General features: G+C 44.6%; 2 protein-coding genes across 3 annotated transcripts in view; one reads left to right on the top strand and one right to left on the bottom strand.

The window, feature by feature from the left end:
• Positions 1 to 25710, bottom strand: part of brms1lb (BRMS1 like transcriptional repressor b) — a 340636-nt gene that overhangs the window by 234647 nt on the left and 80279 nt on the right. The window lies entirely within an intron of this gene.
• calm1b (calmodulin 1b) lies at positions 1637 to 12424 on the top strand. Its single transcript, XM_037685732.1, has 6 exons — positions 1637 to 1750; positions 5901 to 5931; positions 6619 to 6762; positions 10484 to 10590; positions 11455 to 11590; positions 11999 to 12424. Exons 1-6 carry the CDS (start codon positions 1748 to 1750, stop codon positions 12025 to 12027), a joined length of 450 nt encoding a protein of 149 aa, XP_037541660.1. The 5' UTR covers positions 1637 to 1747; the 3' UTR covers positions 12028 to 12424.

Below are 25710 nucleotides of genomic sequence, written 5' to 3'. Positions count from 1 at the left end.
CCAGCGCATCACCGGCTCTCCTGAAATAGACGCAAAGTGTAACTGTGCCATGTAGTCATCTCAGGATGTACAAAACCATTTTCAGCTGCTTGTTTTCTACTTAAGAAGGCTTCACACGTTTCATTAAACATATTAAGTGTGTTGCTGCTGTAAGCCCTTTATAATTGATCCACTTTGTCCACTGGGTGGTGCTTTAGTCAGACCATTGATCAGACTGGGGCTCTGTGTGTGTGCTGACTACTGTGACATTACTTTGCCAAGATTTTTGCACCGTCATTCTAACTAATCCAGGTTATGGCGTCCTTTTCCCCAGCAGAAAGACTCGCTGTTCCTTTCTGTGAGGTTAACTGAAGGCAGACCCTCAGGTTGTGCACACTTTAATAAAAGTAACCCTGCCCTGCTTCACCAGCCTCTGGAGCAGCCAATGGTAAATGTGCGCACTTCCCATATGGAGCCTATCAAACATTTGCCCGTGAAGACCTGTCGCATTCACGTCCCAATCCAGAAAACTAATGATTAGAGGCTACAAATAAGCGTGCGCACTAAAACAGAGCGAACTAAGCGCTAAAAGCCGCGCTGCTTTTTAAGATTCATGTATTTATATTTATTACGTTTTCATCAAGTGCCACTGCCTGGTGCAATGCAGGTCCCGTGCAGCCAATCGACGCGGCCGACACATAATATTGCGGGTCCGAAGCGACCAATCAGAAACGCTGTTTCATACGAGCCGCCGCAAATTCTCCAGCGTCTACCACATCGGGTATCCCTCCGCGGCGGCAAACTAGTGCCCCGTGTCAGCAAACTGAGCGCTTTCCAGAACAGTGATGCAAAACGCCCGAGTGATTGATGGATGCTTTATTTATTTTAATATGTTCATTTTATAACTAAAGTTCATGTTCTGAAGTTAAAGCTCTCCATCCAGGGAGACTGTTGGAGTTCAAGTTACATGATCAAATAAAATAAAAACTTTTTGTATCTAAGGGGTGAACTTGAAACAACTCTGAGTTTATCTGGGATTTAAGGCGTTTAATTTAAAAGTACCTATATTTTAACACATTAAATGAGGTTGTAGTGTCAGGCTTTGGACAAATAGATTTTTTTACACTTTTTACAGATTTAAACATTCACTAAAAGACATATCAGACAGTTTGTTGAACAAATCATGCAGTTCAGACAGATTTTGTTGCCAGATGATCAGGATGTAACTTTATTTTGCCGCTTTATTTCTACTTGATCTTACTTGCCTATAATATCTGCAATATATTGACTTTTGTTACAATACCCACTACAAGAACAAGTAGAGAAATGATCAAAAGTGTAAGATTTTGCCTCCATGAAGTGATTGTAGCCGCAAACAGTTTGACTTTTAATTTGGGACCTAAAACGAGTCAGAGCTGTTTATTGTAAGAAATGACTCATAGAAGTTGGATATAACAGCTCCTGTTACTTGCCCAACACTTTTATGTTAATGTGAATCATGAAAAGCGCATCAGAGCAGGACAGTGTTGCTAATATTGAACTGTGTCGGCCACATGCACTGCAGACTGTTGCAGACCTGCCCCAGTTGAAATAAGGAAGTGAGTGATACGTGCTCATGCGGCGGAGGGATACACAGACTGCCCCCTCCCTCCCCGCTCTGTCCACGGCGGATATACACAGTCCTACAAGCCGCCAGTGGAACTCCATCTAAGGATCGACGCACTCCGAGTCTGCCGCCACAGACCAACAAGCACACAACCCGTCCGAAATGGTACGTATGCGCTTTCATTCTTCGCCTTTTCAGCGAATGTAGCGTTTTATTTCACCGACCTGTGTGTGCTGGAAGCGGCCGGAGTTTTTTTAAAACACGTCTTTTCCGCTCAGTTCATTGATTCCTACAGGCTGGCGGAGGCAGAAAACGCCCGCGAAACGCGTTCGTTTTACCGTTTTAATAAAAGCAACGACACGACGCTTTACCGAGGGGCCATTTTGTTCAATTTGGCGCATTTATGTCCGAAAGCGGCACATTAGGGACGGAGCACATGCCCCACAACTGCGTAGCGCGAGCGGTTTATTCCCGGCGGCGACGTCGTGGTGCTTCGGCTCGGGAACGCAAGAAGTAGGGCTCCTGTTGAGTTAGCTGGGGAAAGAACCGGGCTGCGTTTATTCACCGCCTTTTGGAGCTGAAGCCCAACCCCGACATGTTCTGTATGTTAGTGCACGTTTCTCTGCGTGTACACCCCCCCCCTCCCCCCGCGCATCATGGCGCCTGGGTTTATGATCGAACCGAGCGGGTTTAATTTCCCTTTTTGCTTCTGGGTTGCACCGTGTTGAGCACGGGAACTGACCATACTCTGCGTGCCGGTTCTGTTGGTCCCATCTGGACCGGGTCAGTCCCGCCTCAAGGCTTTTCATATCACGGCCAGGCTGGTTATCGATACGGACTCATTTGGTTGCCTATTTGCAATTTATTTTTTTTTCGATGTCATGCAAATGTAGCAGCAGTGCGGCTGGTCCAAGGAGCTCTTTGTGGCTCTGGTCACAGCAAAGACATGAAAGATCACAACTGACTGGTTAACAACAACCCCCCCCCCCACACACACACACACACACACACACACATACATATATACACACACACACACACAGATGATCCAGCTGTTTCCAAGTCTTTGTTGCAGACTACATTTCCTTCAGGTCTGGGCAGGCCTGGTGACTTGCAGGACGTTTCATGGTGGAGTCTCTCCACCAGCTCCCCACGTCACACAGGAAGAAGTCGCCCAGTGGAAATGTTCTGGATGAGAAGTCTCAGCCTGAGGGAGTCAGAAGCTCTCCCCCCTCCTCCCCCCCTCCTCTGCTGTGATCAAATAACCCACATATGGTATCAAGCTACGGTCCAGTGTCATGTTGCACCACGCCGCGGTAATTGGAGTGTAAAGTGGAATTGTGGAGCTCGCTTTGCCCACCGTCATCTCTGAAAGGGCTTAATCCACGGCAGTACGCCCCTTGTCTGCTGCAATGGGCCCACTGAGGCAGAAACGGCCCCCCTCCCCCCACATTGAGTTGGAAGTATCGAATAAGTAGGGCCGACCCAAGGCCCCTATCCTGTTCCTCTCCTGTTTGCTGATGCATGTTTAGTAACTTGAGGCACATCTGAGCCGCTTCGGTGAATAATTCATGGCAACACCTCGCTGCCGTCTCAGGGCGGTTGTGTCCCGTGTGGGGGTTAGGGGGAGCACCCGGTCGCCTGCCACCGTTGGCCATATGGCGAGCTGGTCGTGTTGGGAGCGCAGTGTTTACACCCGCTCCATGGGCTCTGGTCCTGTCTTGTCTAAGTCGACGAGGGGTTCGGCTCCGTGGCACTCTTCACACTACGCCTTTGTGCTCGTTGTTAGGGTGTGTGTGGACACGCGTGTGTGTCACACCCGTCAGAGTGACAGCTGCACGGTCGCTATGGTGACGCTGCAGAGAAACACAAAAACAACACATTAAACTTTAAATAAGCGTTATTAAGGAAGAAGATCTGCGTTGGAGTTCACTTTCATTGAGCAACTCCTATATAATTACACTTTGTGGACAGGGAGGGGCAAAGTCTAGTCCTCCTGCCTCCTAATGTCCAGTCTGTTGTCCAGGCAACGTGGTTGATCCATGTCTCCGTCCACACAGAGACACTCCTACAAGCTGTTTTATTAGTCTCAAAGCCCTGCAGAGAGCATGTCTGCCCCCGGTGGATCACAGGGAGGTGCTCAGCGGTTTGTCGTGTTTTCAGAGAGGAGTCACGCTGAGAGGAGAGCTCTGAAGTTTAGTTGGACAGGGGGAGGATTGTGCACCAGAAGGCCTGAGCAGCTAGGCCGAAGCCAGGAGAGGATCCATAGCACTGAGTCACCAACTTCCACACCCTTTGTGGGGAGGGGAGGCAGGAGTGACACAGCAGGACAGAACGAGTGACTCACAAGAGACGGAGGAAGAGAGGTGGAAATATGCATCAGTTTGAGCCGATCCGAATACCTGCACCGGTGGGGCTGCTCTGAGACGCAGTGAAAATGGAGGCAGCCCCCGCTCTGTGGCGTTCAGGTTATCAAATCAGGTCATTGGATCTTTCCACCAACGGCCCTCACTTCCTCCAATCGATCCGAGCCACGGGGAAAGACTTTTTTATGTTTAAAACAAAAAGAACCGTTGTCTTGTGGTCATCTGCTAAATGTCAATTTAGTTTAAACTAATCTTGTTCTTCTGCAACAAATGCAATTTGCTGGCTTAATTTGACTAATTGTAGCAACCCCCGCCTCCCAAACACGGACTTCTGACAGACGCACGATTCAGGGAGGAGTTTTCTTATAAACACAGAAACAAGGTGAAGGACTCGAGGACGGCTCGCCTCGGAGCATAACTCTGACTCATTCTCACGAAACACAAAGATGGAAAGTATTGGTGTGGAGGAAGATCGCCATTAAGGGCGTGTGTGTGTTCCCTTTCTGCTGCCAAGTACAGTGATGTCAGCAAGCTCTGTTAACAAGGATAATAAAAAAACCTTTTCTAAGACGTGGATGGGAGTTATTTGGACCAGGAGCTCCGTATTCACACTTTACAGCTGAAGTTGTTGGATTAAAGTGAAATCCTGTTTCTTAGGGAGGCTTGGATACTTGCCTCCAAACCATTTAAAGCCCGTGTGAGTCACTGCCGCCAAAGCTAGTTAAAAGGAGCAGGGCGGCCAAACTGCACTGGTCCAACAGGGCCGTGTTTAGCCACACTGGTCTGGAAGCGGTCTCTCGCCCTCTTTTATTCCCGCTCTCCTGTACAGTGGAATACGCGTTTGGTGCAAGTCTGAACCGAAAGGTAAAGTTCAGTGGAGCTTATCTTCGCAGCAGCCTATTAAACGAACCCTTCGGATAAGGCGCCGACTTCATGTTCTGTCAAATGCGATAAGATTCTCTGCATCATTTATTGCTTTATGGCAGACTGGAGAGGCGAGGTGTGGAGAGCTAAAACAGACACAGCTGGGTTCGCTGTGAATCCTGGGTAGGCCTGTCGCGATAAATCAATTAATCGCATGATAAATTAAAATGATCTACCTCATTTTCATTTATCAGCTTTATCATTTCTTCGTCTCTCTCTTTCTACTGAAGACACTGGATGACAAAAGGCTCAACTCTGGTGCTCTTCACTGACCCCTCCCTTTCTCTTTAAAATCTGTTTTAACCATCCAAAATTGTGTTTTTGGATCGTTAAAAGCAGCTAAGCTAGCAGGCAGACATCGGGGGGGGGGGGCCTCTGTTTTGTCAAAGCTCCAAAATTCACAGTCGAAATCTGTACCTTTTTAGTGTAAAGTTTTTCTCTGCAAAAAGAAGCTAAGAACTTTACTGATTTTTTTTAATTTTTTTTTATTAAACGCTGTGTGAGAGAAATGCTATGCTAAAGAGCTCAAACCACACGGATCGTTCACCATTTTGAAAACCATAAAACGTGAACGAGAGACAGTCCATGTCACGTCAAGAGGCCTCCCATTTTTCTTAAAGACACGCTGCTCGCTCTCACTATCCATCCTTCAGTTCCGTCTTATACTGCCATCTAGTGGTCAAAAGAAGTACTACACAGACAAATTAACCAACAATTCTTCTTAAATTTGACAGTAATTACTAATTATTGTCAAATTCCAAACAATATTATCGTTCATCGCAATAATTTCTGAGACAATCGGCCAGCAGAATTTATCGTGATGCCTAATCCTAGGTAAAGATGTTGGTTTGGAGCATCATCTTTGCTCTGTGTTTTCCTCATCCTAACGAAGAGCTAAAAACCAGTTCTGTCTGGACTGGGATCTGAGGGGGAATTTGTTGAGGAATGTATTGATGAAACACCTAAACATGTTGATGTCTAAAACTGGAGTAACTTGTTTGTTCTGCCTCTCTGTCTAATTACAGGCTGACCAACTAACAGAGGAGCAAATTGCAGGTAATATACCCCCCCCCATCCCATCCCCTCCCTCTAACCAGTCCTGACCTTTGCTCTCTGTGATGGTTGTGGATTATATCCACGCAGCGTTGTTCAGTAAAGTTGTCCAACTGCCTCGTTAGCCGTGTTCTGGCAAGTCACGTGAAGTGAAACCGAACGGTCAAGGATTTGGCGGCCCCCCCCCACCCCCTCAGCAAGTCGTTAGCATTTCAAACTGAGAAGGGGATGAAGTATTCACATGAGTCAGGGCTGAAACCTACAAAGCCTCAATAAATGCACGGTTTTCCAGCCAAGTTTAGGAGCTGTTCGTATCACAGAGGCACCTTTCTGTTGGTTATATAAAAACCATGTGGGCTGGTCTAAAACTGGAAGCTCCTGCTTCTTCTCAGCCCCTCTGTGGGGAATTGGCTCGTGCTAAGACCCCAAAGATGTTCCTCGTTTTGTTGTGAAGATTCATCCTGGAAAAAACAAGTTAAATATTGTTTGCTTTTTTTGTTTTTGCCTGTTTTGTTGAGGTAACTCCCACGAGGTGGTCCTTTGTCCTAACAGACCCAAACAAATTCACCCCCCGGTGTGGTCACATTGCTAGCAGAAGTCAATTGGTCCCTCAGCGCGTCAGTATCACCTGCCCGTGTTGTGGCACTGCAGCAGTTTAACGCCGCTCTCCTTCGTCCTTCACCCCTGCAGAGTTCAAGGAGGCTTTCTCCTTATTTGACAAGGATGGCGATGGAACCATCACCACCAAAGAGCTGGGCACCGTGATGAGGTCGCTGGGCCAGAACCCCACAGAGGCCGAGCTGCAGGACATGATAAACGAGGTGGATGCTGACGGTCAGTGCGCTTGTTTGTTCTGTGACAGTACAAGTCAGAGGGCTGTGACGTGCTTATTAAACACTTGTTGGTGCATTTTGATTGTCTGATTTTATGTAAACAAATATATATTTTCATGCCTCATAATAAAAAGTGCACAAAAGATGTCCTGCTGCTGACCAACAGTTAGCATAGATGCTAACTTGCCATGGAAAACACCAGAGGAAAGCTAATGCAGCTAGCATCATGGTCATCAATCGTTTTAGTCATTACTACAAATAGTCACATTAGTGTAACTTCAGCTAATATTTACTAACATACTCTGGGTTCAGGAAAATAATGGGAGAAGAACTTTACTGCAACACACTTCACTACAGGAAGCAGCGGTAACTGCTGGGACAAATGGCTCCACCAGTGACTTCTGCTGACTCGCTTTAAGTGGCTGCGCAAAGGGACGTGGGTAAATTAGATTTCTGACATCCATCCATCATCTTTACCCACGTCTTCCTTTTCGGGTCGCGAGGGTCACTGGTGTCCATATCCAGCAGTCACTGTGCGAGAGGCATGGGACACTCTGTGGACAGGTCTCCAGTCTGTCATGGGGACAGTTTAGAGCAGGGGCGTAAAACCCATTTACAAAAGAGGGTCAAAATTAAAACCTTTTTCAAACTAAGGGCCAGTTTCAGAATCTACATTAAGTCAAGTTGGATACTAAACCTCTTTTCTTGGTTGCAGGTTCCTCAAGAGTTTGATTAGTCTCATTTGATGTTTTCTGTTGCATTTTTGACATCATAACCAAAGATTACTGAAAACAATTAAAGTAATAAAAGCATTTTACATTTAAAATAACATCTTGGGGGCCAGATAAGATGTTAAGGAGGGCAACATTTGGATCCTGGGTCTTGAGTTTGACACACATGGTTTAGAGTTACCAATCAGTCTAACATGCATGTTTTTGGGCTGTGGGAGGAAACAGGAGTAAAAACCCACGCATGCACAGAGAGAACGTGCAAACTCCACCCAGAAAGACACCTGGTCGGGATTTGAACCCGGGCGACCTCCTTGCTCAGAGGCAGCAGCTCTACCAACTGCTCCACCGTGCTGCTGATGTTTGACATTTGAAAATCAATTCTGAATCTTCCATGTCACATCTAAATATAGACGTACCCCAACACACACCCCAGTACTGGGTTTTCTGTGCAGAGAGTCGAAGAGTACGTAAAATGTCAATGGAAGCGATTGCCCCCCCCCCCCCCCCCCTCCCCGATTTCATTACATTACTCGGCTGTTACAAGGCAGGGTGGGGTAAAAGTTTTTTAAAATTTAGGTTAATATGATCCTCTCCTGTTTTTAATCAACAAAATGACTGGCAACAGGACATAAATAATAACAAGCATAACCCAATTTTCTTGACAAAAAACAGGAGTGTTAAACAATTGTGTGTGTGTGTGTGTGTGTGTGTGTGTGTGTGTGTGTGTGTGTGTGTTGGGATTATGACCCTGATTTCATGCCACTGCATGACTTTGGTGTTAAAGCCCCCGATACAATCACATGGGATTATCTGGAGCGTCCATTATTGTCCCGTCTCTAAACGCATGAGCGGTTCTTGTCGCCCAGCTCCCTCCATTTTCTTTCTGCCAACTGCGAGGCTGGCCAGCGTTACTGTCTGATGACGTATCTGTGTGTCAGCAGTTCAGAGTGTGTGTTCAGCTCCATGGCTGTTGACAGAGTTATGGATGAGCAGCTGGACGTTTCACAACAAGCCTCGGTGTTGCTGAGCCCCCGTTAGTCGCTCCTGTGTTCTGGTGTCTTGTTGTTTCAGAACAAGAAGCTGAAGCCACAAAGTTGCTCACACACAAACGCCCTTGGATGTTCGCTGTCGGATGAATGTGCTGCTCTTTCAGCTGATAGGATTTTGTAATGGGACCACATTGATCAGTAGAAATCAATCACAGCACAGTTTGGTTGCCCCTTTAGCAGACGATCCTGTCCCCATCCCTACTGCCCCCCCTCCACACACACACAATCACTAACATTCCCTTGTTCTGCCTCTGCCTCCCTTGGCTGATGCAATCTAGGTCAGACAGAAATGAAGCTAGTAATGGAAAATAAAAGTGGTTACATAAGACCTCTGTGCTCTGCACATCCAGTACCCACATCAGCAGCCATTGGACGTCAGCTGGCCTGTAAAAAATCTGCTTTATTTACCAAACATGGACGCTGGGGCGAAGAATTGAAATGGGTGCAGGAGCGGGTTCAGACCGAAAGCTGCTGGAAGTTCTCAGCTTCCTGCTCTGTACCCCCACGATGCATTGGCTTTATTCTCGTTTTGTCTCTGACGAGATAAAGCCACGTCTGCCCTCCATAATTACACAACCCCGCTCCTCTGTGAGCTCCAGGATGGAGGTTATGATGTGGGAATAAAGCGATGACCGCCCGTACGAGAGCGCCGGGACACTTCAGCTGTCTATAGTTGACGTCAGCACCTCTTCTGTGATCGCACCATCTCCCACTCGCTTCACTCCTCATTCTCTTCACATCTCCCTCTCTGCCTCCCACTCACTTCCTTCCGTCCTCTTTATATGTATATTTTTTTCTCTTCCACAGTTTTCTCCTTCATCCTTCCTCACTCAAGCGTTACCCCCCCTCCCCCCAATCGTTTCAGATTGTTTTTTCCCAGTGGCAGCATGTGTTTCCTTGACGCTGCTGGATGTTTCTGCGTTAGATAACAGCTCCTTACTCTGTTACCTCTGGCCATGAGATCACCATCTGCCCCATCGCTGCGTCTCTTTCTCCCTTTCCCAACACACATCCACTCTCTCGTCGGCTCTTTATCTGCCTTTCTAAGGCGTACGCTCTCATTGGTTAATCTGCCTGCAATCCCACCACGGGGCTAATCCTCGCAGGGCTTTCACCCTCGGTGCCCCCTGACCTGTTTTCCAATACTACGCCTTTTCTTGTCGTGTTTTCACCCGGTCACGTAAAGGTCTGGCTCTCCAGAAGCAGAGCTGCACTCTGCCGAGGAGCAGGTGAGCAGCCTCGCAGATCCTTCCACTTTCAAGAAGATCTGATCCTCTTAATCCTGTTGTGATAACGGCTACGTGGATATTGATCCTATAGCCCACGCTCATGGAGCGCTGAGCATCTGTGCCACCTGTGAATGGACATGAGGCAGGAATTGAGAACAAGAAACAAAGATTTAAGGATGTATTTTTGTGTATGAGAGATGTCGCATCTGGTTGAAGTGCCCCGTCCCTCCTCCTCCTCCTCCTCCTCGTTCTCTTGTGTTCTCCAGCTTCCATTTCCCCTCTGGACCAGCAGAAAGAGGAGCGTGGTTCATTCAGGGCCCTGAAGGGCCAGCTGACCTGTAAACTGAATGTCTACATTATGGGTGACTGGCCATGAGGGTCTCCTCTCTGCAGTCCTGCTGCTTTACGGAGAATGTGGGAGATTTTCTCTGGGCTTCCCTGAGGAACACCCCCGTCAGTCTGCACCCGCTGTTTGTCACAAGAATGGAGGTGAACAGTTTGAGGGCTCCTCCCCTCACAGCGTCTCAAGTTGCCCTAAACTCATGAGAAACAAAACGGTCATTATGAAAATATTAGTCATTGGGGGGGGGTCAGAGCGTTTTCAGCTGGTGCTTTTCATCCACTAAGTGCTGGTTTGTATTATCTGCTGATGGGACTTGGTGTTTACAGTGAATGCACTGATTTAAATGGGTCTCATTAATCGCCTGTTGCAGGTAACGGAACCATCGACTTCCCAGAGTTCCTCACTATGATGGCCAGAAAAATGAAGGACACGGACAGCGAGGAGGAGATCCGTGAAGCCTTCCGAGTATTTGACAAGGTAAATGAAGACTTCACATCGTGAATAAACTAAAGCACAACTTCTGGAAACAAACAGGGATTTGTGTCATGAACGTTCTCCATTAAATGGAATGAAAATCAGGATTTTGTTCCAGTTCCCCTAAAATGTTCACAGCATTTACACTCAGTTTCAGCAGAATGGACGCATTTCCTGCCGAATATTAACAGAAGCTTCGTTTGTGTCGGGTTGTTTACGTTCACAGCTTTAGTTGTAGTTTGATTTAAGGCTGGTCAGTATAAAATTATTGTGGGGGAGTGGTGGTGCAGAGGTTGGAGAAGGTGAACCTGTGACTGCAAGGTCACCTGTTTGACTCCCCGTACCGATCACAAAATGTGGGTGGGAAAGGTGAAGCGCACACCTGCCTCCACCCTCATTTGTCCCACTCTGGACCCTTGAGCAAGGCCCTTAACCCCCACCATCTGCTCCCCCGGTTGCCCAAGATGGCAGCTCTCTGCTCCACACAGAGGGCTGTGGTAGCTCGGTGGTCCATCCAGAGTAAAAACAACAGTCTTTGTGTGAGTTGGTTCACTGGTGACCCCTGAAGGAGGGGGCAGCTGAAAGAATAACAAATGATCCATTAATTATGAGCATTATTACTGAACACAAACGGTTTCAGAAATGTTAATTTGGTGTTCAGGTGTGCCCCCCCTCAGCTGACATAACACTTGTTCTTTCATCATCGTGCAGCCCTGGTTTCTTTATGTTGAGCATTTAGGCACCTGGTTCACCTTGATTTACTAAAAATAACATGAAGGTGAGATGACTCACGTCGTCTTACACCAGACTGGACTAGACTCGTCCAACGAGTTGTCATTGAACTCGTTTGATCCCACCTGTTTCCAGGACGGGAACGGCTACATCAGCGCTGCGGAGCTCCGTCACGTCATGACGAACCTGGGGGAGAAGCTTACAGATGAGGAGGTGGATGAGATGATCAGGGAAGCGGACATTGACGGGGACGGACAGGTCAACTACGAAGGTAAAGATGAACCCCTGCCGGGCGGGGCTGTAATGGCTTTAACTTCTAGGCCAGAGGTGGAGAGGAGGATGTTTTCTAAGCTTTGTATTCCTCTGAGGACCACGAGCTCTGCCCCCCATTTATTTAATGTTGCAATGAGAGCTGCAGCATCAGGACCAGAGGTCTGCACAGACTGCAGTCTACAGACCACCCCTCCTGTAGCTGCAGACACTTTCCTACTTCCAGCTCGTGCATCAAGCCTTTTTAATCAAGCGGGTTTAATGAGCTGAATGGACGGTGTTTGGAGAAGAGTGGCAGTAGTTGTTTGTTGTGAGCGCTGGGCTTGATTAAAAACTGAATCAAGAGTTAAACCATGCAGCAGGTGAACCCACTGACCTCACTGTCCTCTCTGTCTCCGTGTCTCTGCAGAGTTTGTACAGATGATGACTGCGAAGTGAAGCTTGCCTGCCCCATCCCGCCCCTCTTAGAAGAAAAAGATTAAAAATGAATAAAAAAAAAATGTTTTACTTACCTCTTGAAAAAAAAAAAGTTCATTTATTCATACTGTTTCTGTATAGAAAATAATTGAATGTTGAAATATCCTTCTGTCCACACAGAAAATATATAAAAATGTACAAAAAATGTCTGCATGAAAAATGGTTAGTGATCCCCCTCTCCCCCCAAAGATCAGTTTAGCATCAGTAAAGATAACGATCCCTGTAACCTTCAGACTCGAAGCATTTGGCGAATCCTTCCAGTTCCATTTGCTAGTGGTAAATGTCCGGGGCTCGCCGTCTCTTCTTTCTGTTTTCTGTTCTTCATGCATGCAGCTTGAGACCGGAGCACTACCCCCCCCCCCCCCCCCCAATCCCCCAAACCCCGCCCCCCCCCCCCCCCCCCCGGCCCTCCAGGGCGTGCTGATTTCACTCCAAGCTGTCCTCTTGTTGGTTTGGTACAGTATTTTTATTTGATTTTGTATTTGCAGAGAGCCCTGTACTGTTAAGATGAGAGAACATACCAGGTTCAAACTTTAAGCATTAAAGTGGAATGCTAGATAAAGAGAAAAAACATGTACAAAATATACATTTTCAATCGTTCAGCATGTTTTTATTTGTTTTTTGTTATTTGGGCGGCCATCTTAGTAATCGTTTGTCCTCTTTTCTAAAAAAAAAAACAAAAAGGGGGAGGAGTTAAAGTCTTACAGTGAGCTTCTGTTTGTTTTTTCTTTGCTGAGATGGAGTGTCTGTCCTCTTTTCTTGCGAGAGAGAATCACTGGCCTTCACTTTTCTTTCTCTTCTGTTTTTCGACTCAGACGATCGAGCGAACGGTGAGGGGTGCGCTGCGCTCGCAGCACGCTGCACCACGCAGCCGTTCGTCTGAGTTCAGTTTACATTCATTCCAAGTTGTACATGCTAGTCTTTATTATTACTTTTTTTTTTTTTTTTTTTTTCAAATAAAAGACCATGAAGTTTATCACGTCTTATGTCTTATTTTATGCGAAACACACGTGTCAAAAAACGAATCTGATGGACTCCGTGTGCTGAGTGGAGCTGCTCGCTGCCCACAGGGGAGGCAGGAGTATCCAGCCGTGGGTACGCTTCCACATCTGACAGCTCTCGTTCCCCCTTAAGACGACCCAGCTGGTTGCTTAGCAACAGGAGCATGCTGTAACTGGGATGCTGGGGAGAGTTTGAAAAGACAAGTGGGAGTTTGAATAAACCCTCCTGCACAGTGACTCCATGTTGGCTTGTCCTAGTAAGGCAAATCAGGCCACAACACTCCTGTGTGCACGTTTAATTTTTTTATATTTCACATTATGGTCCAGGACACGCAGTGAGTTCTCTTCCACTGCTATTAAGCTAAATGTCAAAAATGTAAGAGTTGCATCATTTACTGTACGAGCATGTGGGGAGAGGCAGAACACCCACGTAGCAACACTCGCATGTCCAAAGGACAAAAATAAACCACACGGGTGAAATTCTGCTCTCCAGAGGAAACGTATCAGATCCGCTCATTAGCTCCGAAGATCTGGGAGAGGAGAAACAGTTTGTGAGCTTTGTTCAAATATGTGGCCTTAATTTAAATGAGACAAAAACGCCCAAAGATCCTTGACTCCTCCCTGCAGCAATCGATGAGCCAATGGCAGCTGTGATACTTTTAGTTGACAGGTGTGCTGTTCCAGCTGATCAGAGGCTTGAGGTTTCTTTCCCTCATTTTCAGGGTCCATTGTTGTCAAAAAAGAAGGGCTTCTGATCTTGGACAGCTTCAGTTCCAAGAACCAACCGCTCATCTGTACAAGTATAGGACCACCTGCCACTTACAATGGACGAGTGTCAGGAGCACTACATTTACCAAAGCTGATGACTTCAGGCTTGTTTTCATTGAAATACAGATTTTTTTTTTTTCCAGGCGATAATGTCATGTAGACGACTGGAGTGGTCAAAGTAACATAAATCTGGATATCATCAGCAAAGCAGGGGACAAGGATGTTTCCTAAAGAAACTGGATTCCTAAGGCAACATTTATAAACTAAAAAGCAGTGGGCCAAGAAAGACCCTTGAGGGACCCCACAAGTCAGAGGAGCTGCAGAAAAGAAACGAGCTAACAGAAAACCCCTGAATGTGAGGTAGTATGTAAACCAGGATAAAACTTTGGCTTAGATACCAACCACATGCTGACATAACTTCCAGCCCTAATGAAACTGGTTTGAGCAGAATCACTGGTCACTTCAGAAACAATAAAGTCTAAATGTAAAACAAGTTTGAAACACTTGAAGCTCTTTTGCATCGAAGTGTTTGTATGAAGTTATGCTAATGAAGCTAACTGTAGAAGGAAGGTGCAGATCAGAGCTGAGTTCTTAAAAGTAAATCCATCATCTTTACCTGCTTCTTCCTTTTCTGGTCATGGGGGTCACTGGTGCCCATATCCAGCCATCACTGTACAAGAGGCAGGGACACCTTGGACAGGTCTCCAGTCCATCACGGGGACACAGAGTTTAAGTTGTGTTTATTTGTCATATGCAGGTTAACACAGGGTTAACGGTACAATGAAATGCTCAGGATGAGAAGAACCAATCTGATTCACAAAAAAAATCAAAGAACAAACAAGAAATACTAAAAGCATGCAGTAAGGGTACAAAAAGAAAGTACTAAAAAGTGAAAAAGTATAATATTTACAACATCCTAAAGACGGAGAGTAAATCACAACATGGTTGAATATAAGGGTGCAGCAGGAGGAATTTGAATGAATAAGTATTTTAAGGTTGTAATATAAGCTAAAATGCACATTATATATATGTATATATGTATATATATATATATATATATATATATATATATATATATATATATACACAAACCAGATTCCAAAAAAGTTGGGACACTAAACAAATTGTGAATAAAAACTGAATGCAATGATGTGGTGTTGCCAACATCTAATATTTTATTCAGAATAGAACACAAATCACAGATCAAATGTTTAAACTGAGAGAATGTATCATTGTAAGGGAAAAATCTGTTGTTTCCAAATTTCATGTCGTCAACAAATTCTAAAAAAGTTGGGACAAGTCCATTTGTACCACTGTGTGGCATCCCCCATTCTTCTTACAACACTCAACAGATGTCTGGGGACAGAGGAGACCAGTTTCTCAAGTTTAGAAATAGGAATGCTCTCCCATTCATGTCTAATACAGGCCTCTAACTGTTCAATCGTCTTGGGCCTTCTTTGTCGCACCTTCCTCTTTATGATGTGCCAAATGTTCTCTATAGGTGAAAGATCTGGACTGCAGGCTGGCCATTTCAGTATCCGGATCCTTCTCCTACGTAGCCATGATGTTGTGATTGCTGCAGAATGTGGTCTGGCATTATCGTGTTGAAAAATGCAGGGTCTTCCCTGAAAGAGAAGACGTCTAGATGGGAGCATATGTTGTTCTAGAACCTGAACATAGTTCTCTGCATTAATGGTGCCTTTCCAGACATGCAAGCTGCCCATGCCACAAGCGCTCATGCAACCCCATACCATCAGTGATGCAGGCTTCTGAACGGAGCGTTGATAACAACTTGGGCTATCTATCTATACATGGATGGATAGATAGATGGATGGATAGATAGATGGATGGAAAGATGATGTGTACAGGAAAACCATTTGGGATCCAGAAGTCCGATGTTAATTGAAGCCAGTTCTTCGGGTGCTTTGTTTACGTTGAGCGTGGACCCGCATGTCAGGAATACACATGAACGTCTGTAAAAAGTGAGGGGAGTTTTATGAAACTAGACCATTTGAAACAATTCACCACGTAAACAATCTGTAATGCATGTTAGTTTGTTTACAGTAAAAAAAGCTTGTTTATTATGTTCTGAGTGTTAAAATGTAATATTTTTTGAAGCAGAATCTAGATCAGTGCAGTTTCTGGGCTGCATGGTTTGAGTACATTCAAAGAAAAACCCAGAAATACGTCATGTGTTGCCTAAACACGAGCTGCCAGGAGACATGTGACACGTGTCGTGCGACGCTCACGCTTAACAGAAAAACATTTCTGCAGGTAGCTGCTGACGCGCACGAAAACACACCCTCTGAGGGAAACGCAGGACGAAGAGGGTGTGGTTTTATCACTAACGGGGGTGTAGGTTCCTTGGAAAAGGCCTCCCCCCTCCCCCTCCCACATAAGAGACACCTGAGCAGGCTGGGGGTTAAATTAGGACCATCAATATTTTATGTGTAAATGAAGCGGCGCTCTGTGGAGGCAGCAACATGACACGGACTGACCGGCCACTCGGATCACGTAGCAGCAGCGCTGGAAAGAAAAGGCCCGCTTATGAGACACACAGCAGGACAGCAGAGTGTGTGTACTGTATACAGTGTGTGTGTGTGTGTGTGTGTGTGTGTGTGTGTGTCCATTAGCACCAAGTTAAAGGGATAATTCAGATCCTTTGGACGGGTTTTCTCTAAAAAGCTTCTAAATAAGTAATGCTCTTACTAGTTCTAGATGGCTCTTTAAATGGCCTCGGTCTGGAGAAACCGAGTTTAACTTTAACCGGATTAATGAGCTGAGGGCTAGTCGGAGTAGAAACCAAGTGCAAGCAGCAGCATCAGCAGCCAGCTGTAGCACTTCTGGTGCAGCCTGGGGTTCTAGCAGCACTAACATGTTTAGGACTAAACAACCGTTAATGCAACAACAACCGTGTTCTGAAGTGCAGTCGTGTTTTTAAAGGGTTTAAGGGCGGCACAGTGGTGCAGTTGGCAGAGCAGTTGCCACTCAGCGAAAAGGTCACTGGTTCAAATCCCAGCACGGGAATTTTCTGGGTGGAGTTTGCATGTTCTCTCCGTTCATGCGTGGGTTTTCTCCAGGTACTCCAGTTTCCTCCCACAGACCAAAAACATGCATGTTAGGCTGATTGGTAACTCTGAATTGTCCCTAGGTGTGAGTGAGAGTTGTTTGTCTCGTTTGTCTCTATGTGTCCCTGTGATGGACTGGAGACCTGTCCAGGTGTCCCCTGCCTTTCGCACTGTGGTAGCTGGATATGGGAACCAGTGACCCCTGCAACGTGAAAAGGAAGAAGCGGATAAAGATAATGGATGGAGTGGTTTTAAGATGGCAGTGATACAGTTTGTCTCTGCTGGACTAGCCGTTAGCTCGTCAGTCTGATCAGATTCCTGGTCCGTTTCATTTCAGCCTGGAAGTCTGAATTTCTGAGTTTCAAGAAGGAAAAACAAATGGAACATAACACAAAGTCAAAATTTTTTAATTTCCGAGGTCCCAACAACCCTGACCTCAATATCCACGACTATCAGTATCACATTTAATTATCTTAAAACCTGAACGACTTATTGATTTTACTTAAAAAAACGTATATTTTCTTTCCTATAATTAGTCATCAGTGCGTGTAAAAAACTAATCACATGATGCTGATCAACAATTAGCACAAAAACACCTTAGAGAAGCTAACACGATTAGCATTGTGTTTATCATAAAACTTTCAGAATCAGAATGCCTTTATTGTCATTATACGCAGTACAATGAAATTAAAAGCCACTCCTTTTTCCAGTGCAAAAACACGCCTTAAGAAAACACACATTAAACACTAAACACACACTAAAAATATAAAAAATGTAACGCAATATAGATATAAATGAAATGAAATAATTTATCATAAAACTTTCTACACAAACCAAATATTTCAGTCATTACTAAAGGCAGTCATGTTATGATAACGTCGAATATTAACTCGACCACATCTTAAAGTTCAGAAAATAAAAGATGAAAAATATTAGATTAAAATCATGTTTCATCTACAGGAAGCTACGCTAACGCTGCTGGAACAAATGGCACCGCAGCTCGATTCGGCAGCGCAGATGAACAAAATCCATGTTTTGTCGTATGAACATGGATTCAAAGTCTTCCATGTCTGTGACGCATCCAAAAACAAATTTTAACCTCGATCCCTAAAATCCAACATGGCTTCCTGTCCCATGAAAACTGGTAAAAGTGGCAACAATCAACATTTTTACATCTTTGCTTCCTTCAGTTTGTATTCCAATAAACCACTCGCACGTGGGGTTCTTTACAACCTCCAGAACGTGTTGTTACAGTGTTTAACTGGACAAAACCAGGAACAATACGTTGTACAAACTGTGGTTTGTAATGCTAACGATTGCATACTCGGTTAACGAGCACATCTTCGTTTTTAAAATCTGAAACTGGAACACGGTTATGTTGAGGGGGAAGGTCACCTCTGATTCAAGTTCTGCTTTCAGATGTAAAAAAGTTAAACACAGAAATAATCTTTTTACTGTAGTGCTACTTCGTGGTTCGTTGATCGCGGACTCACTCTATCACGTTTTTTTTTTTTAAGTACTGTACATGTACATAATATTTTCCAAAAAATGTAAAAATAAATTTAAAAATAATGTGCTGCCATTTTGTAGTTTTCTTTCATTAAGCCTTCACTGTTTTGCCAGTCTAAAAAACTACGTTACCCAGAAGCCATCACTTCCCAGAAGTCAACACTGCTTTTTCAACCACTGCTTGTTTCTGCAAATGAAAGGAACGTGTTGCAGCAAAGCCAGAAGTTCTGTACGTTCTGTTGCTCACACGACTGGCAGGAAAGTCACAAATAATCTGAAGCTGAACTCATTCTTCAAGTTGTATCTTCACTGCTGAGAACCTGGGCCGCATATGGACTCAGTGGGACCCGGATCCTGGGAGCTGCAGACGGCTGCAGGGTTCATACTGGTTCTGGTGGTGCGGTGCTGATCTGGACCAGGCCAGAGGTGGTGGATTAAATCCTGGGCAGCAGTACGCGCACATCAAGCTGGATGGAGCGGTGGGCTTCAGTCATGCTGTACCGGGTCTTTTTTCATCTATCGAGTCGGACCGGAACCAGAGCTGTTGCTGTTCTGCAGAGCCTGGTAAAATTCTGTATCTCCTGTACATATAAGTACTGTATGTTGTTAAAATGAGTAGGTTTAAGAGTTTAGAGGACTGACTTGTGGACTTCACTGCTGCAGGACAAGTCTGCAGAAACGAACCGAGTCGGAATAAAACAGTTGGACCTGAACCAGAGCTGTTGCTGTTCTACAGAGCTAGTAAGTAAAATTTAGTAACATATGTTGTTAAAATGACGTAGGTGTAAGAGTTTAGAACATTCAAAGAGTGTGGGAAGGGTTTATAAAGCCTTAATATAAAATTTAATGTTCGAACTTGAACTTGGACTATTCCTATTTCGTGGTTTTTCAGGGTATGAATCCCCCGCGATACACGAGGGACTACGGTATTTCCAAACTGAGGCTGTTCAGGGCTATCTAAAACAGGTAAGATGTTAACTATCCATATGGTCTTCATCATATCTGAACACTTGAACGTGTTTAACGTGTATACAGTGTCTCTTATTTGTTGCTGTCAGAGCAGCAATAAAAACCACCGTCACCAGTCAGACCCTTATTATCACGACAGAGAAGACACACCTTTTAAAGCAATCCTGCTCAGTGTGTGTGTGTGTGTGTGTGTGTGTGTGTGTGTCTGACACACTGAGCGGAACCACTAACCTTGAGAATTTCACCGTATTTCACCTTATTGCAGCAACAAAACTTTCCGCGGCTTCATTACTCTATTGCATCTTTCTCCTTCTAAACCCGTCTGTTGTCTCTGTTATATTTCTGATGATGTCACCGAAGAAAAAGAAGCAGCAGAGACACCGGAGTAACGAGCTCGTGCGGTTCAGTGTTTGCGGCCTCGCTGCTTATGAAGGGCCGCAGAGGGTCGTTGTCACCACGTTGCACTAGTGGCAGCTGTAGAGATGTTGGAGCGGAGCGCCACAGGGGTGGAGGTGGGGAATTCTTGCTTTTCCTTTTCTGCAATGCAGCGTGTGTCGCCTCCCCATCGTGATCCCAATCAAACCAGCTAAACTCCCCTTTAAATCAGTCCCAGGACCTGTTCCATTACTGGCAGCAGCGTAGGACCTCTCCCTAACTTTCTTCCCATCCGTCCCTGTTATTTTTATTTCATCACTTTCACTCTGACTGTCTCGGACCGCTCCCTCCACCCCTCAACCCGCTCCGTTTGTCTGACGGTGCAATTTTCATTTTAAGGACCCCCATCACTCTACGAGCCCCGAGGCACCGTCACCTCTTCTCCACCGGTGCCCGGCCTCACTCCGTTCACCTCGCAGAATAAACTCATCCATCTTTGAGCGTGGTGAAATATTACGGCGGCGTCACGACAACCCGGCTCCTCTGAAGCTCATGCAATATTCAGAGGCGATGATATAAGATTCCTGCTAATGAAAACAACAGCAGGCAATACAAACAGCTCTTTAATAACGGGCTGGCAGAGCAGCCCGCTCCCTGCTGATCCGAGGAGCCAAGCTAGCCGGTCGTGGCCGAGGCAGAAAGTCCCCGTGAGTCGTGACAGGTGCATGATGTAAGAGCACCAACATCCACCGACCCGGCTGCTCACGTTCACCGAGGTCCTTTGTTCTTTGAGCCTCTCTGCGTTGGAGACAAATGAAGGAGTGCATATCACCCGCCGCCGTTCACGGTGCTCAATATAAGATCTTTTTACTGTGAGTGGAGAAAAGATGGAGGCTAGACCAGGACTGTTCAAGTAAATGGCTCAGGGGGGCACAGTGGCTGAGTGGTTAGAGCTGTCGTCCTGCAATGCAAGAGTTGGGGGTTCGAATCAGTGGTGTAGTCTACGGGATACGTGGGTATACGGAGTATACCCACTAGAAAAGCTTAATAATTCCAGTATACCCACTTAAAAGTGCCCATTGATACATGACACATCATTGGGCATGTGCCATTGATACATTAAACATCAAACACTTCCCTAACAATCTGTCGGTATGTGGCGCTTCTTTATTACAAAGTACATTCGCTTATCCAGCAAATTATTGTGTAATTAATACTTCTGTACTTACCACTTAATACTTGAACCTGTTTTGCTCTGATACTGTTTTATCAATTCTATAACATGTTTTTAATACAAAGCCAATAGTTGTTCATGTATTCAAACACAAGCATCAGAGAAATTTGGAAATGTTTAATATGTTTAAAAATCAAAATCGATTGACGATTACGTTGTTACTTTGGTTTCTAAGTACAGTATACGTACCGACCGCGATAAAGTTAGTTTTACGTTGGACGTTCACGCTCAGTGGCTTCAGTGGTGTCCAAGGTCCAATGTAAAACTATCTTTACCACAGTATACCCACTACAAATGTAGACCACACCACTGGTTTGATTCCAGCAGCAGTCACATGTTGAAGTGTCCCTGCGCAAGACACTGAACCCCTCGTTGACTCTGATGTGTGTCCCATCAGTGTATGAACGTGATAAAGCTCTGATTAGTCTCTTTGGAATGATTTGTTCAATTATCTTTGTAGAGATCTAGTATAGAGCTGTATGAATGGATAAATGAGGCACAGAATGTTGTAAAGAGCTTTGAAAGTCTTGATGAGACAGAAAGACTCAATATAAGTACAGTCCATTTATCATTTACAGTTATTGAAAGCCAAGAGCTCAGGGGCCGGACATCCAGCAGTTAGTCATTAAGTAAGTTTTTTTTATGGATTAATATTTAGTTTTATTTAAAAATGAACCAATTGGTGGGCCGAATTGAGCTCACGTTCGGGCCTGATTTGGCCCCCGGGCCACCAGTTGAAAAGTCTTGATCTAGATGTTTTGAAAGTACGCCCATCTCAGGTGTGTGAGGAATGACTCATGGACCTGACCACATCATCCATCCATGGCTTATGACCATGTGTGTGTTGGTTAAAGTGATCTGAGGCGGCCATCTTGAAAAAGAGTTGACTCCTAAAGAAGTTGTAGATTTCCATCCAGTGCATGACGACTTCCTCAGATTCAGTAAAACAGACCATCATGAGGTATTTTGGCAACAGACAGACGAGCACACAGACGGAGGTAAAAACGTTACTGCCTGCCTGTCACCGGCAGGAAATAACAAGAATTTATTAGCAAATTAACTTTTTATTTGCACTTGTGTTTTAATATTTACATTTACTGATAAATGTGTTTATAAATCATTCCAGCTATTGAGATCTATTTTTCTTCTGTAAGTTTTACATGTTCTGCTGCTTTTGTTCTGTTTCAACAACTCATAAATCAAAACGTTCGGCTCATTCAGGACATTCCTCTGACTTTTGGTGTTGGTGTAACTTTTATTTTTTGAAATATTTAGCTTTTTCAGCCATGTTTTCCTCATTGAAAATGAATGGAGCTCTCTTCCTTCAGACTCTTGTGCCTTTTTAACCTTTTTTCTCATTTCAGCTTTTGTTCTGGTTCAGCTTTTTTCAGCTTCTCCATGATGGTTTTGGTTTCCTTCAGCTCCTTTCCGATTATTCCTGCTAACTGTTCTTTTCCTAGCTTATTTCTGCTAAAATCAGCCTTTGTTTCAGGTTGTTTCTGATAAATGCGGCTTTTTTCCTGCCTTTTAAGCTATTTTTTATGTATTTTTCTGCAGATTTTAGCCGTTATCTCTACTATTTTGTTTAACTACTTTCAGCTTTTTGTGCCTCTTTAATCATTTCAACTTGTTATGCTTCTTTCAGTCTATTTCTGCTATTTTCAGCTTTTATTTACCCTTTCAGCTTTTTCAGCTACTTATTTTGTTTTACTAATTTAAGCTTTTTGAGCTACTTATTTTGTTTTACTAATTTCAGCTTTTTCAGCTACTTATTTTGTTTTACTAATTTCAGCTTTTTCAGCTACTTATTTTGTTTTACTAATTTCAGCTTTTTCAGCTACTTATTTTGTTTTATCAATTTCAGCTTTTTTCTGCTCATTTCAGATTTTTTTGTGATCTGTTCAGTCTCTCTGCATATTTCAGCTTATTCTGTTCATTTCTGCTACATTCAGCTTTTTCAGCATTTCTTCTGGTTTTTTTTATTCTTTCTGCTTTTATTTTCCTGCTTTCAGCAAATGTTCGCTGTTCAAATTCAGCTCTCATAAACAGTTAAGTGATGAAACTTCAGCAGCTTTCAGCAAAAATCCTTCAGCATGAAGACTCGGTTTCACAGGAAATGACATTTATCTAGTTAACAATACAGTTTTTCACTCAGTATTCATGCCACATTTGTGTGACTGTTGTTTATTTATTTATTTATTGTTATTGTCATGTCAAGTTTTATTGTGTATCCTGTGCCTTTAGGCCCTGCCTGTCCAGGGTGTCCCCTGTCTCTCGTACAGTGGACATCGGCACCACCTCCATGAGACCCTCCATGGAAACGTTAGTAAACAAATGAATGGACAGATGGATGTGTGTTTTTATTCGTCTGAAATTTCCCCACCAAAGTAAAACTACAATGATTTTCTGTTTCATTGAACACACAAAGTAATGTTTCACATCTTGTCAGGGAACAGTAGTTGAGGTTCTTCTTGAGTCCAATGTTCCAAACAGAAGTATCATACAGAACACGAGGACTTATTCTACAAAGTCTGCAGAGAATGTGGAAAAAAGACCCACGAGTTAACAAAACCAAGATTTCTTTACACGTCTAAGACAGGATTTGGCGGACATGAAAGCAAAACTTGAACTTGACAAAAAAACAAAACCTTCTGTTTAGTACGTTAAATAGGTAGGCACCATAGTGAAGCACGATGGAGTGAGTATAATGGTTGGGAGCTGCTGTGCTCCCCCAGAGCCTGGACACCTCCATCCATCCATCCATTATCTTTACCCGTTTATTCCATTTTGGGTCACGGGGGTCGCTGGTGCCCATGTCCAGCAATCACTGTGCGAGGGGCGGGGTACACCCTGGACGGGTCGCAAGTCCATCACATGGACACATAGAGACAAACGAGACAAACAACCATTCACTCTCTCACTCACACCTAGGGACAATTTAGAGTTACCAATCAGCCTAACATGCATGTTTTTGGACTGTGGGAGGAAACCGGAGCACCCGGAGAAAACCCACGCATGCACGGAGAGAACATGCAAACTCCACCCAGAAAGGCCCCTGGACCGGGATTTGAACCAGGGACCTGCTCGCTGAGAGGCAGCAGCTCTACCAGTTGCGCCACCGTGCTGCCCGCATGGACACCTAATGATGACAAAATGTACAAAGAAACAAACTCTATCAATAAAATTTTACAGGATATTGTTCAGTGTTGTGCAAATGCACCGAACGGTCGAGGTTCTGAAATATTCTCAGTCCTGAGGTGTTTTTCTAATCACACGTGGGAAAATCTGCATGCATCAAAAAGGAAATGGTTCTCATCTTGGACAGCTTCAATTCCAAGAACGCTTACCGTATAACCCAACTGCTCATACGAGTATAGGACCACCTGTCACTTAGAATGGACGAGTGTCAGGAGCATTACACTGCCCAAAGCTGATGACTTCAGTCTTGCTTTCATTGAAATTCAGAAAATGTCCTTTTATTCAGGCTTTAATGTCATGTAGACGACTGCAGAGTGGTTAAAGTAACATAAATCTGGATATCATCAGCAAAGCAGGGGACAAGGATGTTGTTTCCTAAAGAAACTGGATTCCTAAGGCAACATTTATAAACTAAAAAGCAGTGGGCCAAGAAAGACCCTTGAGGAACTCCGCAAGTCAGAGGAGCTGCAGAAAAGGAACATAAGCGAACAGAAAAGCCCTGAATGTGAGGTAGGACCTAAACCAGGATAAAACTGTGGCTTGGATACCAACCACCTGCTGACAGAACTTCCAGCCCAAATGAAACTGGTTTGAGCAGAATCACTGGTCACTTCAGGGGCTAGAAACAACGATAAAGTTGCAAAGAGTTGCAGATCAGAGATGAGTTCTTTAAAAGTAAACCTCATGAAGAACTGGTGAATTGTATTAGCCACTTTCAGAGAAATATTTAGAGGTTCAGGGCTCCAGCTCAGGATCTGTAAGACTGTTTGTTTGCTGTTCAGCACAACCAGTGAGAGCTCCCATCACCGACGTCCCCTCACAGGAACAATAAACAGACTTCCCAAATGAAATACGGAAAGTTCCAGAAGTATCCCTGCATGTTATCCGTTCTCTTTTATTACATTAAAACGTTCACGTTAAATTGATTATCTCTACAAAACTCATAGAAATTGTGCAGAAGTATATATCAGGGTTGATTTAGAAAAAGTATCTCAAACCAGTTTCCCATGGAGCTCCATTAAAATCATTATTAGTAAAAACAAACCAGTCACAAGAGGGTTGTCCAGCACAATGCACTGGGTGACCGAGGAGGTCAGTCAATCTGTTGAAGCTATCATCAGGTTGACAACTCCATCCCCACTGTCAAGCATGGTGGTGGCAGCATTATGATGTGGGGAGGGACTGGGAAACTGGTCATTGTTAGTGGGAAAATAGAGAAATTGTTAAGGAGAACCCTTTGGAGTCTTTCAGAGATTTTTTTCAACCTGGTGGTTTGAGGCAGGGCTTGAAGTGGGACAGTTCTCAAATTTACCTGCTGGGACGCATGTTTCTGTAATGGTGGTGTTCTGGTGGTGGTTGGTTTGGACCCATAAGTGCAGACAGCAGGCAGGAAGAACCAAAAACATGTTTAACAATGAACAAAAACTGAAACAGACAGAACCGGAGAAACCAGGACTGAGCAGAGTCCAACTAGAACAATATATAAACTGTGCTGGATGATCAAACCCCCCCCCCCCCCCCC

Source organism: Nematolebias whitei, chromosome 12 (genome assembly GCF_014905685.2).
Source record: "Nematolebias whitei isolate Nwh7 chromosome 12, NemWhi1, whole genome shotgun sequence".
In the NCBI taxonomy this organism is placed as follows: domain Eukaryota; kingdom Metazoa; phylum Chordata; class Actinopteri; order Cyprinodontiformes; family Rivulidae; genus Nematolebias; species Nematolebias whitei.
This window is presented reverse-complemented; position numbering and strand designations above follow the sequence as displayed.